Below are 15137 nucleotides of genomic sequence, written 5' to 3'. Positions count from 1 at the left end.
AAGGACAACCCCTGACATTGTAACTCTGCTGTGAAAAGGTTTGTGATCAGTGAGTCTGAGTCCAAGGGTCTGGAAACAACAGAAGTTTTTTCTAGGGAAGAAACAAGACCTCCAGCTGTTTTGAGCAGAAATGGAAGAGTTCAGTAAGAATTCATCCTTTGAACTTTGTCTTTCTTGCTTGATTCTCTTTCCCTGTGTTTTCTTTCATTCTCCTCTCTGCTCCAACCCCAGTATCTAGCATGCACCCATCTGTTAAAATATAAAAAGGGCTCCCTCTGCTACTATCTATTAAAGTGCCATATGGCTGAGGTATAGCCTTAGGTGAGGAGCATCAGAGTGCATCTCTGAGTGAATAGTGATTTCTGCATTTGAGGTTTAATTAGGTAAGTGCTTTTTAAGTAGCATCACAGTTTCCCCTTAAATATTTACTATTCCTCAGCAATGAAAAAAAAAAAAAAGACGAAGCTGGTCTAAAATACAACCTGACATGTATCAATGAGCGTTCTCATCCTTCTCATGGTGATTCACAACTCCTTCATCTTCACTGTTGGGAATAACAGACCAAGTGGTCTCCTGAGGGTGCGTGATCCCTCCCACCCTGGTCTTCCCTGGTTTCCTGCTTCATTACTGCTGCTACAGATCTGCCCGTGTACTCTGGGCTACACAGCACCATCTGTTACAGAGGAGGAAGGAGTTGTTTACTTCAAGATGCAGCTGCAATATGGGGAGAGGAAGAACTAGAGGAATTTTGTGCTTTTAGGTGTCATTCAAAGTGATGGACTGGGGTGTCACGCTGCAAAAATCCACCACCTCCAAACTAGGAATCCAGTACAGCAAAGGCAAAAGACCTCCAGAGAGACTCTTGGCAAAGTGGGATTTGACGTTATTCTGATCCTCCCAACTGCAGGTTAAGAACAGAGCAGAGAATTGATGATAAATGTTACAGATTTGGTGTTTCTCTACTTGTTTGTTTCCTTTTTCAGTGCCGCTGTCATTCTTCTCGAGGGTGAATTTCGGTATCTGAGGAGAGGGGATCTCCTGCTGCTTGGGGTGTGTGAGAGGATGTGTGACTTCTGCCCAGTCACGCTGAATATGACGTCCAGTAACATCACTCTGAAAAAGGCAGTGGGCAGTGCCAGAATTCACTGATAATTGTTAATATCTAGGAGAAACTGCTTCTGCTGGATGGAGAAGGCTGTGAATTATTCTGCTTTTCAAATAACTGTAGAGACATGAAGATAACTCAAAAATCTCTTTCCATTCCATGGATTCATAGTAATTCCCTGCAGTTTACTCTCTTGTGTTTTGTCTAGACTAGTTTTTCACTTTTATTTTAAGTGTGTCAAAGACCTCAGTCACTGTGGTATCCAAGGTCAGTTGCAAATACTTAAATGGATATGCCTTTTTCTTCCTCTGCCTTTTGTTTAACAGACTTTAGCCATAAAAAGGCTTCTTTGATACCCAAAAGTTCTCTCTCTGTCTCCTGGAGCCCTTACATACTTCATCTCCCCTCTTTTGTCTGTTATTCCCTTATAGCACTGCATGTTAAGGAGTAAGTAAAATCTTAATCATTTCCTTTCACATAAATGGAACCAGAGGCACAATGCAGAATATGTAATGTATAACTGGCTCTTTAGTGACTACACATGATTATCCTCCCTCCCCAACAAACTTCTGTTTCGTTTCAAAAGAAAATGAAGACCACTTCTGGAAATATACATAATCCCTTTAATGATGCTCTTCACGATAGCCACAATAAACAGAGAAGAGTCGAATAGATGCAGCACCCTGATAAAGCTGACAGAGCTGATTTGGAGGATGTAAGGACACCCCCTCTTGCCGGTACAAAAGGAATGTTTCACCCATTTACTGCCTGCAGCAGCACCAAGGAAGACTAATAACGAATGAGGTACTTAAGATGTTCCCTTAGGCACTGTCCAAGTCTCTGATCATATCCTGCTCTGGGACTTCTGACACCATTATTTGGTTAGTAACTCGGAGATCTTTTTTTGAAATATTTTTCCATTCTTCCCTTCAATCTGTGGATTTTAGTTTTGTTTTGGTTTGGTTTGGTTTGGTTTGGGTTTTTTTGGGTTAGGATTGCAGGAGATCATTACAGGGAAAACAAGATGTAAGTCATATCCATGCAGTATCTAAAGAATTTATGAGGCTTTCGTTAGATGCCTGTCAGTAGGATCTAGCATGACAGTTAATACTTATGCATATATCCAATAATACTGCCCAAGGAAATTGGGATAATCTGGTCTCCATAAGAAATGGGGAACAATTTGTGTGTCCATTTAAAAAAAAAAAAAAAGGGAAAAAAAAAAAAAGTAGACTTTATCACTTCCAGGGCACATTTTTATGAAGACAGGCTTTTTTTCCTTATACTAGATGTTGCAACGCTAGTCTATCTGGTCAATGAAGATTTATTTATACAGAAAATATGCAAGGCAATATAATAAGAATAAAAATAAGATAATAAAAATATTTATTTCAGAAGTAATATATAAAACAAGCAGGATGGTATTAATTTCACTGAAGTTTAGACAAATAATCTGAATTAATGAGAGATACAGACATGTTAAATGGTAATTATTCTGAGTTTTTGAATAGATTAGTTAAAAGTGAGCTGGACTGTCCTCCAGAAGCGGGGAAGGGATTTTCTAAAGGGAAATGGGGGTTACTTGTGTTGTCTGGAGCATTTATATGCAGATGAAAAGAATCTCACCCATAGTGCTTCATGTTTTCCTGTCTGGGACAGTAGAAAGGGACAAACCCGCAATAGATGAGATATTTCACCAGCTTACTCTAGAAGGATGGTGGGAGAGGTCAAAGGGAAAGCCAACTCGGTTATTCTTACCCTCATTTATTTTTTTCTTATATTTATGACCAACTGAGGACCAGACGAGGAGGTGTCCAAAAGGCTTATTGGGGTTGTCTATAAATAGCAGGGTGAATTCCCTGGCATCTCTGCGTTCTCCTGCCACAAGCCTTTGCCATGATGCAGGCACCACCTGCTTTGGTCTCCTTGGTGTCTACTAAAATATCTCCTTTCTGATGGGATTAGTTTTTGCATTAATCTAGTAGTTATTGCTAAAATGTAAGTGAAGCAACCATATGAAACACTCAGTGCTTCAGCCCTGGCACCATCTGCATGAATAACACCAACATATGTATGTAAAAACAGCATCACCCAGAGTTAATAACAGCTAGTGTTCAGATGGGTGCAAAAAAAATGCATTATATTAACATCTATGGAATTTATTAGTTCTGTTTTTAATTAGCTCTCTGTGCAGCAATTTATTTCCAGTGAGATTTTTAATGAAAACATAATAAGTTGCAGTTCTAATTCTAGTACCAGGAGTTTTATCCATTCCATCTCTGTTCTCATTGACTAAAATAATTTCTGTTTCCTTCGTACTTCAACAGTCTTTTTAAAATAAATAAATACATAAATAAATCTGAGGTAGATTAAATGCAATTTATGCGGGGCTGCGGCACTGGAATATCCATTAGCGTGTAAGACGGCATCGCTGCTATGCAATGTACACGGTCTCCCACTGGTTTTCTTTCCTGACAGATGAGCTTTTCAACTCTCATTTTCTCTAGTTCTGCACAAACTGTGTTATTCTTCCACCCGTTACTTTTAAGCAAAACACGGAGCGCACAGTTCCTGCTCCCTTAGCTGGAATAGCTGGGGTTTAATGCTAAACATGTTGTCTCTCCTCTGTGGGCTTTTTTAGGGCTTATCAGCTCTGTTTCCACTAACACATGAATGAGAATTTAAGGGTTTCTGTCACCTTTTACAGCTCTGATTTGCTTGCTCTGGAGTTAAACACCGCTGCAAGGTAAAAGCCTGGTACTTCCCCGTGGCTCTTGGCAGATTCTCAGGGATGGTGACATAATAATGATAGGCTGAATGGCTACGGAGTGATTTGCACGCTCGGCAGCCTTGGCTACACACTCTAGTGTTTGAGCATCCATCTCCGTGAGATAGTCTTTTCCTGCAACCAGACATATTTTAATCTGAGTCAGCATTTTTCTTCCTGATAGTTAATCCAACCTGAAAGTCAAATGCCAGTAATTCTGCATGTTCCCAGAGGAACATAAGATTTGCCGCATTGGGGCAAACTGATGACTCGTCTGGTCTGCTAGCTAATCTCTATTAGTCTCCAGCACACGATATCTTGTCTGGGCAGTGTTTTATGTCTCTCATTTCGGTGTTATCCTGAGTGCTTCCCAGAATAATTCAACATATTCATAAAGCTGGTTTTCTCTCTCCTTCTTCCCTCCACGCAGCAGGAGTTGCCAAATGTGAGTCTGGGAGCCCTGTCTTTCTTGGGAAAGACAGGCAGTGACTGCACAGACCAAAAGAGATGTGGCCTCTTTCAAGGGAAGTGTCCATGAAGTTTGGGGAATGGAGGGGTAATGGTTTTAAACTCAAAGAGGGGAGATTTAGATTAGATACCAGGAAGAAGTTCTTTACTGTGAGGGTGGTGAAGCACTGGAACAGGTTGCCCAGAGAAGCTGTGGATGCCCCATCCCTGGAGGTGTTCAAGCCCAGGCTGGATGGGGCTTTGAGCAACCTGGTCTGGTGAGAGGTGTTCCTGCCCATGGCAGGGGAGTTGGAGCTCGATGATCTTTTAAGGTCCCTTCCAACCCAAACCATTCTATGGTTCTTTGTATTGTCTGGTTCAAACATTAGCTTGCACCTGAAGACACAAGGGTTAAGGCATATTTAAAAAAAAAAAAATGTTCAGATTGCCTTGGAGTACTCTGAAGGTGAGGTAAGAGGGAGGAAAATGGGCTGCCTAAGTGGTGGTGCCTCTGTCTTTAAGGTAACATCTTCAAATTGCCTCCATTACTGTAGAAGTCTGATTAAAGAGGTGCAGTGGGCGCACTGTCCCTGCTGTTCCCTGCTAGCAGGCTCTGCCTGACAACCACACCACCCGCAAAAGGGTTAAGAAGATCATTCACCTTTTTGTTGCGAGTGGCAACAGGAAGAAACATCCTGTCCTGAAACGCCGGCAGGCAAATCTAGCATCTCTCTGCTATGTTCTCCTTTTCATCCTCCTCATGAGAAACAGGTTTTTCTCACTATTCACCTATCAATGTCTCCACTCCCAAAGCTCTCCAAATTGCTTTTTAAAAATAGAGAGGGAGATGCGTCAAAAAGGCTGCATCTTGTAGCTGAGCAAAGTTAATGCAGCTTAAAGTGCAAAGTGAGCTCATGGATGGAGAAAGACCAATGCTATTTTCTTGGTCATTCAGTGCCATCTGTTTAATGTCACTTAGATTTAGATCACACATTGCTGGCAATTTTAACCTTTTTTCAAGGCAAGAAAATGAAGTCATAACCCTTCTGCACCTTAAGCCTTACGCTTCCACGTTTCATTCTTCTGAAGAAGATGGTTCCAGAAGAGTTTCTTTAGTTTGTTATTGGAATGTAATGAAGGAAAACCCAAATGACAGAGATGTTTTTTTGAGAAGCAGGATGACAATGCTTCTACAACAAAGATAATATTAAGAGAAAATGAGTGCACATTTTTTGGAGGAAGCATCTTCTGTGGGTTGTGACCTTGAGAAGAAGAAAGGCCTTAGTTTTAAGTGGTTTTGGTTCCTACTCTCTCCTGACTTGCTTTAGTATAGGCATGAAGGAGTTCTACCTTTAGGCTCATATTGTTTGTTTGCAAATGAGATTTTTCTTTTGCAAGTGCTCTGAAAAGCCATAGCACTGTGTGGGAGTCTTGGTGGAACCTAGACTGGAGCAACGCACATGGGCATAACCCATACATGAGATGACGAAGGATCTGCAGTGAGGTCAGCATTAATAGGCAATGGTCAAAAGCAAGTGGTATAGAAAAATGGGTGGAGGTGTTGAAGCTCTGTGGACCAAAACAACTGGCCAGAGAGAAAGCTAGCAAGATGTCGTTGGGTTTTTGGGTCACATATTCAATATCAGATAATTTAAAAATCCTTATACTGGTATTCTTGCCACCTCTGTAGCAGCCCTTGTTTTTCAGAGGTTGGGCAAAATTACCTTAGCTTCTAAATTTGTGCCTCAGGTTTGTGCTGGGGATTCCTGGAAGAATTTACTGAAAAAACTTGTCAGAACCCAATTTTTAAACTTCACACAACCTTGAAATAATGCATCCAGAGCTTATGTCAACTATATGACTCAAATAATAAGACATTATTGGAGGCTGAAAAGGAACAGTGGCTTGGATTAAACATTTTCGTGTTAAAGAACTACGTAATGACTTTTCAATCATACGCAACTCTTGCCATGCATGGTGTGCCCATAAGGGGAGAAGAAATGAGGTAAGTTCATTCATACATAGGAGATTCTCCCCTTGTTTTATTGTGATGAGACAATGCTGCTGAGATTTGCTATTCACTTGCCATTTAATCAGAGTAGATGCAATGTCATTATCTGCTGTTGCACATATTCAACATCAGATAACTTGAAAATCCTTCTACAGGTAGTCTTGCTAGTTCTGTAGCAGCCCTTGTTTTTAAGAGTTTGGGCAAAATAACTGGTTCCCCTTCCCTCTTCCCATCTCATTCATTTTGTTTTACCTCCCAAGCCTTTGACATTCCACACCTGTGAAATAGATTTTCTTATGATGCTCAAAGTTCAGCTAGCAGTGTTCCGTTCTGAAATGCAATATCACCTATTATATGTTTTGTCATAATTATGTCATACTCTGCAGTTTTGGCTTCTAGGTGCAGATTCTGACACTGCTACAGACCTTTTTTATAGGTCTATGTGACCTTATCAGTTGCATGTTTCTTAAAATCTTTGCTATGTACTGTAACAGTGATAGAGAATGTTCTGCTTAGACAAATCTTTACAGCTCAGACACAGAAATGCATGGGGGTAAATTCCTCCTAGGCACATGCCAATATTCTAGCATGAAGATGGAAAATGAACGGGATGTCTTTTAGTGTAGTGAATCTCAAGGAGCTGGCTTACAGAGACAGCATCTTTCTCCGACCATCAAGCAGTGTCTGCAGTATGGGCTTGGGATTTGTTGTTGTTGTTGCTGGGGTTTTTGTTTTGTTCTTGTTTTGTTCCCAGTATCATCTCATTCTTGATTTAGTTTTTCTTTAGGATCAACCTGAATTATCCATAAGATACATCTATGTACTTGTGGTGGTTCCTGAAAGATGCCCATGTACTTACATTAATACTTACTTCTGACACTCCTCTATTACCAATGATCTGCATCTGCCAAATTACAAGCTGTTGATGTCAGGGCCAGAAGTCCTCTAAACTTCCAAAGGATCAGGATTTCTACAGGGGCATATTTCTAAACTGATAAAGAAATTATTTCAGTGAGGTTGAATCAAAGGTGGTTGCTGGGTCCCATTGATGCAGTTAAGACAATGCACGGGAGAAATAAATTACTAAGTGAATATGAAGCAATATTGCATGGGGTGTATCATCACCCTGCTATCTCATTTCTTCTGACAGAAGATTCCTGGGTTATTAGGTCTGTCCTATTTTAAGAATCTGTTGTTAAAATTCCAATATAAGCAGAAATGGCCAGTGTGACTGAGGAAGAACAGGAGCTTTCCTGCTGTGGGCAGTTGTGCACTAGAGAAATGTCTAAAATTTCTATAATGAAAAGGGAGTATCATTTACTTCCCTAGAAAATTAGTAGGAAGGACTATTTAAGAAGGAATAACTTTAGCAGATGAAAAAACAGGCTTTACTAAAGGCATCTTTACTAAATTTCATCATCATGTAGTTCTTTTGAACAAGGCCCAGATAAAGACTGAGGTCTGGAAGGTTCACAGTGTCACTAATGCAATTCTCAGACTAATCTGGTATCTGATGAGCTTCAGCTTCAAAGAAGCAGGAAACACCACAGGTTTTCTCAGTATTGTGGCTTTTGTCTTCTTTTCTTTGCCTTTTATTTTTTTTATGTTCTATCCTGAAAATGCGTCACTAAGAATTTATATATATAACAGAGTAATTGTATCAGGCCCAGGATGAAACCATCATCAAAGTGATAAGAAAGGGAAGACGGATCCTCAGAGACCATTCACCACCGTCACAGGTGGAAGGAGTTCAGTTCAAATGAGTTAAGTCATAAATTGTACCCCAACTGTTATCTGTCATAGGGGTAAATTTGATGTTGATGCTCAAAGCTGGTCATCTGTTAAATCCTGAACACAAAAGCAAAGTATATCTACCTCATTGCACTGAGATTGTGTGGCAAGGTTTTGGTAGCAGGGGGGGCTACCATCTTCTGTGAGAAGATGCCAGAAGCTTCCCCTGTGTCTGACAGAGCCAATGCCAGCTGGCTGCAAGATGGACCTGCCACTGGCCAAGGCTGAGAACATCAACGATAGTGGTAGCATAAAAAGAGGAGTGAGAATATGTGAGAGCAACAACTCTGCAGACACCAAGGTCAGTGAAGAAGGACGGGGAGGAGTTGCTTCAGGTGTTGGAGCAGAGATTCCCCTGCAGCCCATGGTGAAGACCATGGTGAAGCAGGTTGTCCCCCTGCAGCCCATGGTGAAGACCATGGTGAAGCAGGTTGTCCCCCTGCAGCCCATGGAGGTTAGTGGCGGAGCAGATATCCGCCTGCAGCCCATGGAGGTCCACAGTGGAGCAGGTGGATGTCTGCAGGAGGCTGTGACTCCATGGGAAGCCCATGCTGGAGCAGTCTCCTGGGCTGGACCTGTGGCCCTATGGAGAGAGGAGCCCATGCTCGAGCAGGTTTGCTGGCAGGACTCATGATACTTGGGGGACCCATGCTGGAGCATTTTGTGAAGAACTGCAGCCCAACAGGAGGACCCGTGTTGGTGAAGTTCATAGAGGACTGTCTCCCATGGGAAGCACCCCACGCTGAAGCAGGAAAAAAGTGTGAAGAGGAGGGAACAACAATGTGTGATGAACTGATGACAACCCCCATTCCCTGTCTCCCTGCACCACTTGGCGAGGAAGAGGTAGAGAAATCGGGAGTGAAGTTGAGCCCGGGAAGAATGAAGGGGTGGAGGGAAAGTGTTTTAAGATTCAGTTTTATTTCTTATCATCCTACTCTGATTTGATTGGTAATAAATTAAATTAATTTCCCCAAGTCAAGTCTGTTTTGACCGTGACAATAATATGTGAATGATCTCCCTGTCCTTATCTCAACTCATGAGCTTTTTGTTATGTTTTCTCTCCCCTGTCCAGCTGAGGAGGGGGAGTGATAAAGTGGCTTTCGTGGGCACCTGGTGTCCAGCCGAGGTCAAACCCACCACACACGTCTGGAACATCTGAGAGATTTCTGTACCTCTCAGAACCACCATGCTCTGCATACTTATCTCAGTTCTCTGGTTTATCAGGATAAAAAAGAATATTAGCAACTGCAAGTGACTGGAGACAGAAGAAATGTAAACAACCAGAGGTTTCCTACTTTCCCTTCAACATTCTATTGAGGGTTTTCAGGAACAGAAAACTTAGATCTTTATGTTAAAAGATGTTATCATCTCCACGATCAGCCTTGCAGATGAGTTTAGGTTCTCTGTCATGAATGCAATGGTGTTGCAGGATTTCAGCTCTGTCATATTTGGATGCTACTTTCTAACTTACACCTGAAACTGGTACAGAGTCTACAACAGTTTCAGGGGAAAGCAGATAAATACATTATGGTGTGACAGGATGTGAACTTAGTCAATGTAGATTTGCACGTGTGAAGGGTTCAATCTGAAAACATCAAAAGATTTGTGGCTTGAAAACAGGCTCATTAGAACATGAACTGGAGCAATGATTAAAAAACCCCAGAACAAAAAAAAAACCCAACCCTGAATTAAACAAAAATGGCAAAATTGAAATAAGGGCCTAACATTTCCTTTCTGTGGGTTGCAGCTGAGGATACCTGCACTGGGGGTACCATCTCTGGCACGTGCTCAGTCCCTGCATGATTTTAACATGTTGAGAGTGTGGCTATGAATAGTGCTGAAGAGCTGTTTCCATGTCCATCTTTAGTCGTCTCAGTCATTCGTTTCGTCATCTCAGCTTGTAATTAATGCTGTTGTTTCACACTTTCAAGGAATCATTCAGTTAGCTAAAAATCTCTGCATATATAATGGTCAACTACTGTTAATAATGGACTACAATTTATGTGGATGAGCCTTTTCCAACAGAGAAGTTCATTGGGGTTAATGTCTATCAAAAAAGCCTTAAATGTGTATAAATTTGCAAAAGTCAAAAGTTGTATCGTCAGAACTTACTTACACAGTGTGATGTGTGTCATCACATTTACTTAGAGGAAAGACAGAGGTCTCACTTGATTCAAAACAACAGCAGGTAGGATCAAATTGGTTTATTATTCTGGGTAATTTATCTTCCCTTGAGACTAGCTCTTTAATTCACAGGCAAAACAGGCTAGACTAAATAAATGAGCAGAGTCTACACAGTAAACCCCAAAGGGGTGAAAGTTGCTTCTCTGAAGCCAAGGAGGGCTGTAGGGTGGATCCATAGCTCAGGTCCCTATTGCAACTTAGAGCTACCACAAAACTGGAGCAGCCCTTCACAGTCCATTTTTGCAGTTCACAGTAAAGAGGTCTGTTAGCCTGCACAGGAGAGCAATCTTTTCAGCCTGATACCAGCAGGGTTTGTTTTTTTTCATTTTCCCCTTCCTTTTTGCATGAAAAAAAAAAAATATCAAGATAAATATGCCTGTTTCCTTTCATGGACCATGAAGATTATAGAAATGACTCACTGAAATATGGATGGGCAAAGCCTCAAGTCACCCAGGTTTCTGCAGGTAAAGTTCCCCAGATATAAAAAAACCCAAATATCTACCCCAGCATAATATTTTTTTTTTCCCCCTAGAGATTGTATTTTAATTCTGTATTTGTATAGTAGCTAACACAAGACTGTATAGCCCATAACTAGAACTGCTAAACTCAGCATAACTATTACTGCAGCAAATAGTAAAAACTCTCTTTAATCAAAACCTAAAAGTACGACAGAACTCAAACTCTTTTTAGTAATGAAAAATAACTCATTTTTATCCCCAACTAAACCAGAAACATTTATTAAGTCTGTTGGTTTGTTGGCCCAACATATCTTGTAGTATGATTGTGTCTGGAGAATCTCTCTTGTTACACTCAAGAGCCAAGCCTGTAGATTATCTATTTCTAATTTAAATGGCTTTTGCAATGTTGAATATTTTCCCTGCCTGCAAATCAAGATTCATAATCCCCAGTAGCTGCAGAGCCTGCCAAGAGTAATGGCCTGTGCTGGTAGTAGCATTTGCTTTCATGTCAAACATGTGGTGCCCTTCATCTTAGTCCTCGGAGAAAAAGCCTGTCCAAGGTCCACAGGATCTGATCGGACTGTGTTCCTTCTCCCCTGTACACAGGCACGTGTGAGCTCACACGTAAGCTCTCTCACTCACTCGCACACTTATATGTGCATACACGTGTTTACATGCACACATCCACACGCTAATCATAAAGGAGCATGGCCAGCTCATTTAAGGCAGGCATCTGCTAGTGATTGACTTGAATTAGTCATTTACTGATTGATTGCGTTTGCGTCACATCGTCATTGATTGCCTGGCATGGATGAGATGGCACTGAGGACAGTGCTAGGAAATTCAGACAGCCAGTTGGCGGTTCTGTGGTGTTAACACACATGGCTTAGGCAGGGCATTGCCAGCAGGTCGAGGGAGGTGATTCTTCCCCTCAGCACTGGTGAGAAACAACTGGAGTGCTGTGTCCAGTGCTGGGCTCTCCAGGACAAAAGAGAAACATGGGCATGCTGGAGCGTGTCCATCAAAGGGCCACAAAGATGATTCAGGGATGGGAGTGTTGGTTGATCAGGAGCTCAACATGAGCTGGCAGTGTGTGCTTGCAGCCCAGAAAAACAACTGCATCCTGGACTGCATCAAAAGAAGCATGGCCAGCAGGGCGAGGGAGGTGATTCTGCCCCACTGCTCTGCTCTGGTGAGTCCCCACCTGGGGTACTGTGTCCAGCTTTGGAGTCTTCAGCACAAGAAGGACGTGGACCTGTTGGAGCAGGTCCAGAGGAGGGCCACGAAGATGACCAGAGGGATGGAGGACCTCTCCTATGAGACAGGTTGAGTTGTGGTAGTTGGACTTGATCATCTACAAAGGTCTCTTCCCACCTCATCCACTCTGTGATTCTGTGACTTGCACCGGCAGTGAAAATATTAGTGATTGGCACCTGTAAAAATGTTCTTTCCTTTTCAGGTAGTTTTCTACTTCCAGCCTTTCCTCTTTCAAAAAAAAAAAAAGATGGTGAAATATTAAGTGAACAGGGAAGTGAGAATGGTTCCAAAGCGGATGGAAGGGTTATATGATTAGTAGTTTCTATCCCCTTTCCAGCGCCTTTCCACTTGTCTGAGTAACTCTAACAAATCCTTTTGTGACATTAAAAGGACTCCTAGTACTGAACTTGTGCAGCTAAATTTAGGTGTCCACAGCGTGTATTTCGGCATCTGAGAAAATCATCCTGAAGATCCCTCCATAGTTAATGGTAGTCAATATGAGCCACTGAAATTTAGGTCATTCTAAAGTCGATGCCTTTATTCAAATGACCACCACCCTAAAAATCCAATCTTAGATTAGACCTGTAATTACTGTAATAGGAGCCTGGGGCCTCGGAGCCATTATACTCAGATGGTGATACTTACACCTTAAATTAGCTGAGATGAATGTCATCTTCAGAAGGATACCCTTTCTCATTAAAGAGTATTTCTATTAGCTCTTTGTGGTGTTTATGTGAACACAAGGCAGGAATTGTCTTCTCTGCTTTGTATATGCACTACAGCACACAATGGACATCTGATTTCACAAGATTATCTAAATATCTTATTCTGAACAATTTTAATAGTTGGCATAAATAACAACTTGTGTGGGTTTGCATTTTTTTGCTTTGAGAGGGGGGGTTATCTGATCTCTGGTCTGTTTTGACACCTTGTTTGTATACAGTAAAGCATAATTAAAACAAAGGTTGTTTCTAAAGCTTTCACCTGTATTAAAAAAAAAAGGAAAGAGAAAAAAGTTTTTCTCAGTTCTGGGCGCAGTTATAACAACAGACTATTTTTGCATCCCTTTCCTTTCCCTTGATACCAAGTTTAACCAGATTTTCTTACATAGTGTATCTATACAAACAACATTCACTAAGGAAGTAGAGGTAGAATAAACACAAACACTACAAAAGCCTGTTTATATTTTTCATGGTGATGTTTACTACAAACACACAGGCCCGCTTCATGGGGTGGTGAGTGGAAAAATACACTTTGTCTGACCTCAGAAGTCTGTAGGGCTGATATCAATCTTGGAGGTGCTATCTTGCTGCTGATGCCGTTCCTAAGAGGCTTCTCTTGCAGTAATTGGAGAGAAATATGCACTTTCATTAAAAATTGCCTCTTTATTTCCATTAACTGTCTACATAAATAGCATAAACATTTTATGTTTTAGAGATCTACACATGTTATAATGAGTCCTTCCTATCAAGAGGAAGTGTCTAATGGTTTCATTGTATGGAAAGATGGAAAACAGACCAAGATTTCCTAGATCTGTTCTCTCCTTCAAAGTGCATCGGTGTCACACTCTGGCTTCTATACTTAGTCCACTTGGCAGGAAAATGTATTTTTAAAACAAGGTGCACCATCCTCCAGGTTTTGACTGTGCATTTGGGACCACCTCAAGTAGTCACCCTTCCATCAGTAACAACTTGCCATCAGCAATTCTCTGGGAATCCTGTGGATACTTATCAGTTATTCTTGCTTTTGCAGAGCCTGCGGTCACCCTGTGAAGTGGAAGGGATTCTCAAGGCATTTCACATTCAGGCCCTACGTCAACGTCTGCTTTACCGATCACGTCGCATTAAAACTGCTATAGCCAACAAACACTAATTGTATGACAGAAAAGCTAAGTTTTATACTGTGTGTTACTATAATTGTGAATAATTTTTCTTTTTTGGTTTGTTTTTTTTTTTCCTTTTTCCCCTTCATTGCTGACATGTTTTCTCTTATGGTACAGATTTTAATTATGTCCCCTGTGTATCTGGGGAATGCTATTTCTTTGCCTCCAGATTTAATATACAGTGCTGTAAGATACGTAGCTGTTAATTCATCTTTATTGTTTGTGTTTTTAACATGCCCCTTTATCTCCAGTTCTGCTCATTTAAACCCCTGAAAGTCAACACGTTTTGTTTGATTCATTTTTGTTGTTGTTTTTTGTACGTTTTAAAAATAATCTAGCTCAGATTCTCATACTGTGCACAGATCTGCCAGATCTGAGCTAAGTAATTCCACAATTTCCTGTGCCATTTGAAAGCACATCAATTAGATGCTTATTTGGTCCCATTGTACACACAGAACACCATATGTATTTATGAGAAACACTACTGAACATGCAGGACAAATAAACATTAAAAGATATTGTTACAATTTTTTTTTAAAGAAAAAGAAAGACCTGTAATCTGTTAAAAAACTTCAAGCAAGGCATCTCATGAAAAATGTCAGTTTTGCATTAGATTTCATTTAATAGGTTTCAATGCAACCAGCATTTTGGATTTTGTTTCATTTTCACCCACAATATTTTCTGCTGAAAACATGATTGAAAATGCCATTTAAATTCTTCTTTAAATGTGTCGTGTACTATAAATGCAGTTTTCCTCCAGTAAATAAAGCACTTCAAAAATGGTTTTAATTAAAATGTCATAGGAATTATTGAAGATAATTTCACAAAATAATGTTTTTTATTCTTCATGAAAAGTTACATCTTTTGACAAAAATGTTTCTCAACAGAAAAAAAAAAAAAAAAAAATTAGCTACCTCTATGTGTTATGGATTTTCGGTTACCGTCAAGGTTTAGAAAAGAATAACAAATACTAAACTAGATTCTCACCTGCACTGATTTCAATTACATGCTTCCTTTCCAAAAAGCTGACACAGTCTTTCATCAGTAAAGGTTGAGCATGGAAAATGCTCAGAGAAATCCTGCAGGTGCTTAAGCTCCTTCAGGGTCAAAACTGTAAAACTTCTTAAATCAATGCAGTTCAGTTTGCTGAAGGAAAAAAAAGTCAGAGTTTCGGAGGTTTTTGTCTAGATCTGTCCTAAAAAATCAACATAACTGGATCATTGTGTGTAATACTA

The 15137-nt window shown here is 40.6% G+C and overlaps 1 protein-coding gene across 7 annotated transcripts in view; it reads left to right on the top strand.

Annotated features, from left to right (window-relative positions):
- Positions 1–14785, top strand: part of TSNARE1 (t-SNARE domain containing 1) — a 478617-nt gene extending 463832 nt beyond the window's left edge. For 3 of the 7 annotated variants that reach the window (XM_074145147.1, XM_074145145.1, XM_074145151.1), the window contains one exon: positions 13773–14689. In XM_074145147.1, the coding sequence (XP_074001248.1) occupies positions 13773–13892 (120 nt within the window). In that variant the 3' untranslated portion in view covers positions 13893–14689. Of the gene's footprint in view, positions 1–13772 lie in introns of all 7 variants that reach the window. The other 4 variants (XM_074145148.1, XM_074145150.1, XM_074145146.1 and 1 more) reach the window with 4 other exon arrangements.
- Positions 14786–15137: the final 352 nt, after the last annotated feature.

The sequence above is a fragment of the Numenius arquata genome, chromosome 3 (assembly GCF_964106895.1).
Source record: "Numenius arquata chromosome 3, bNumArq3.hap1.1, whole genome shotgun sequence".
Classification (NCBI taxonomy): domain Eukaryota; kingdom Metazoa; phylum Chordata; class Aves; order Charadriiformes; family Scolopacidae; genus Numenius; species Numenius arquata.
This window is presented reverse-complemented; position numbering and strand designations above follow the sequence as displayed.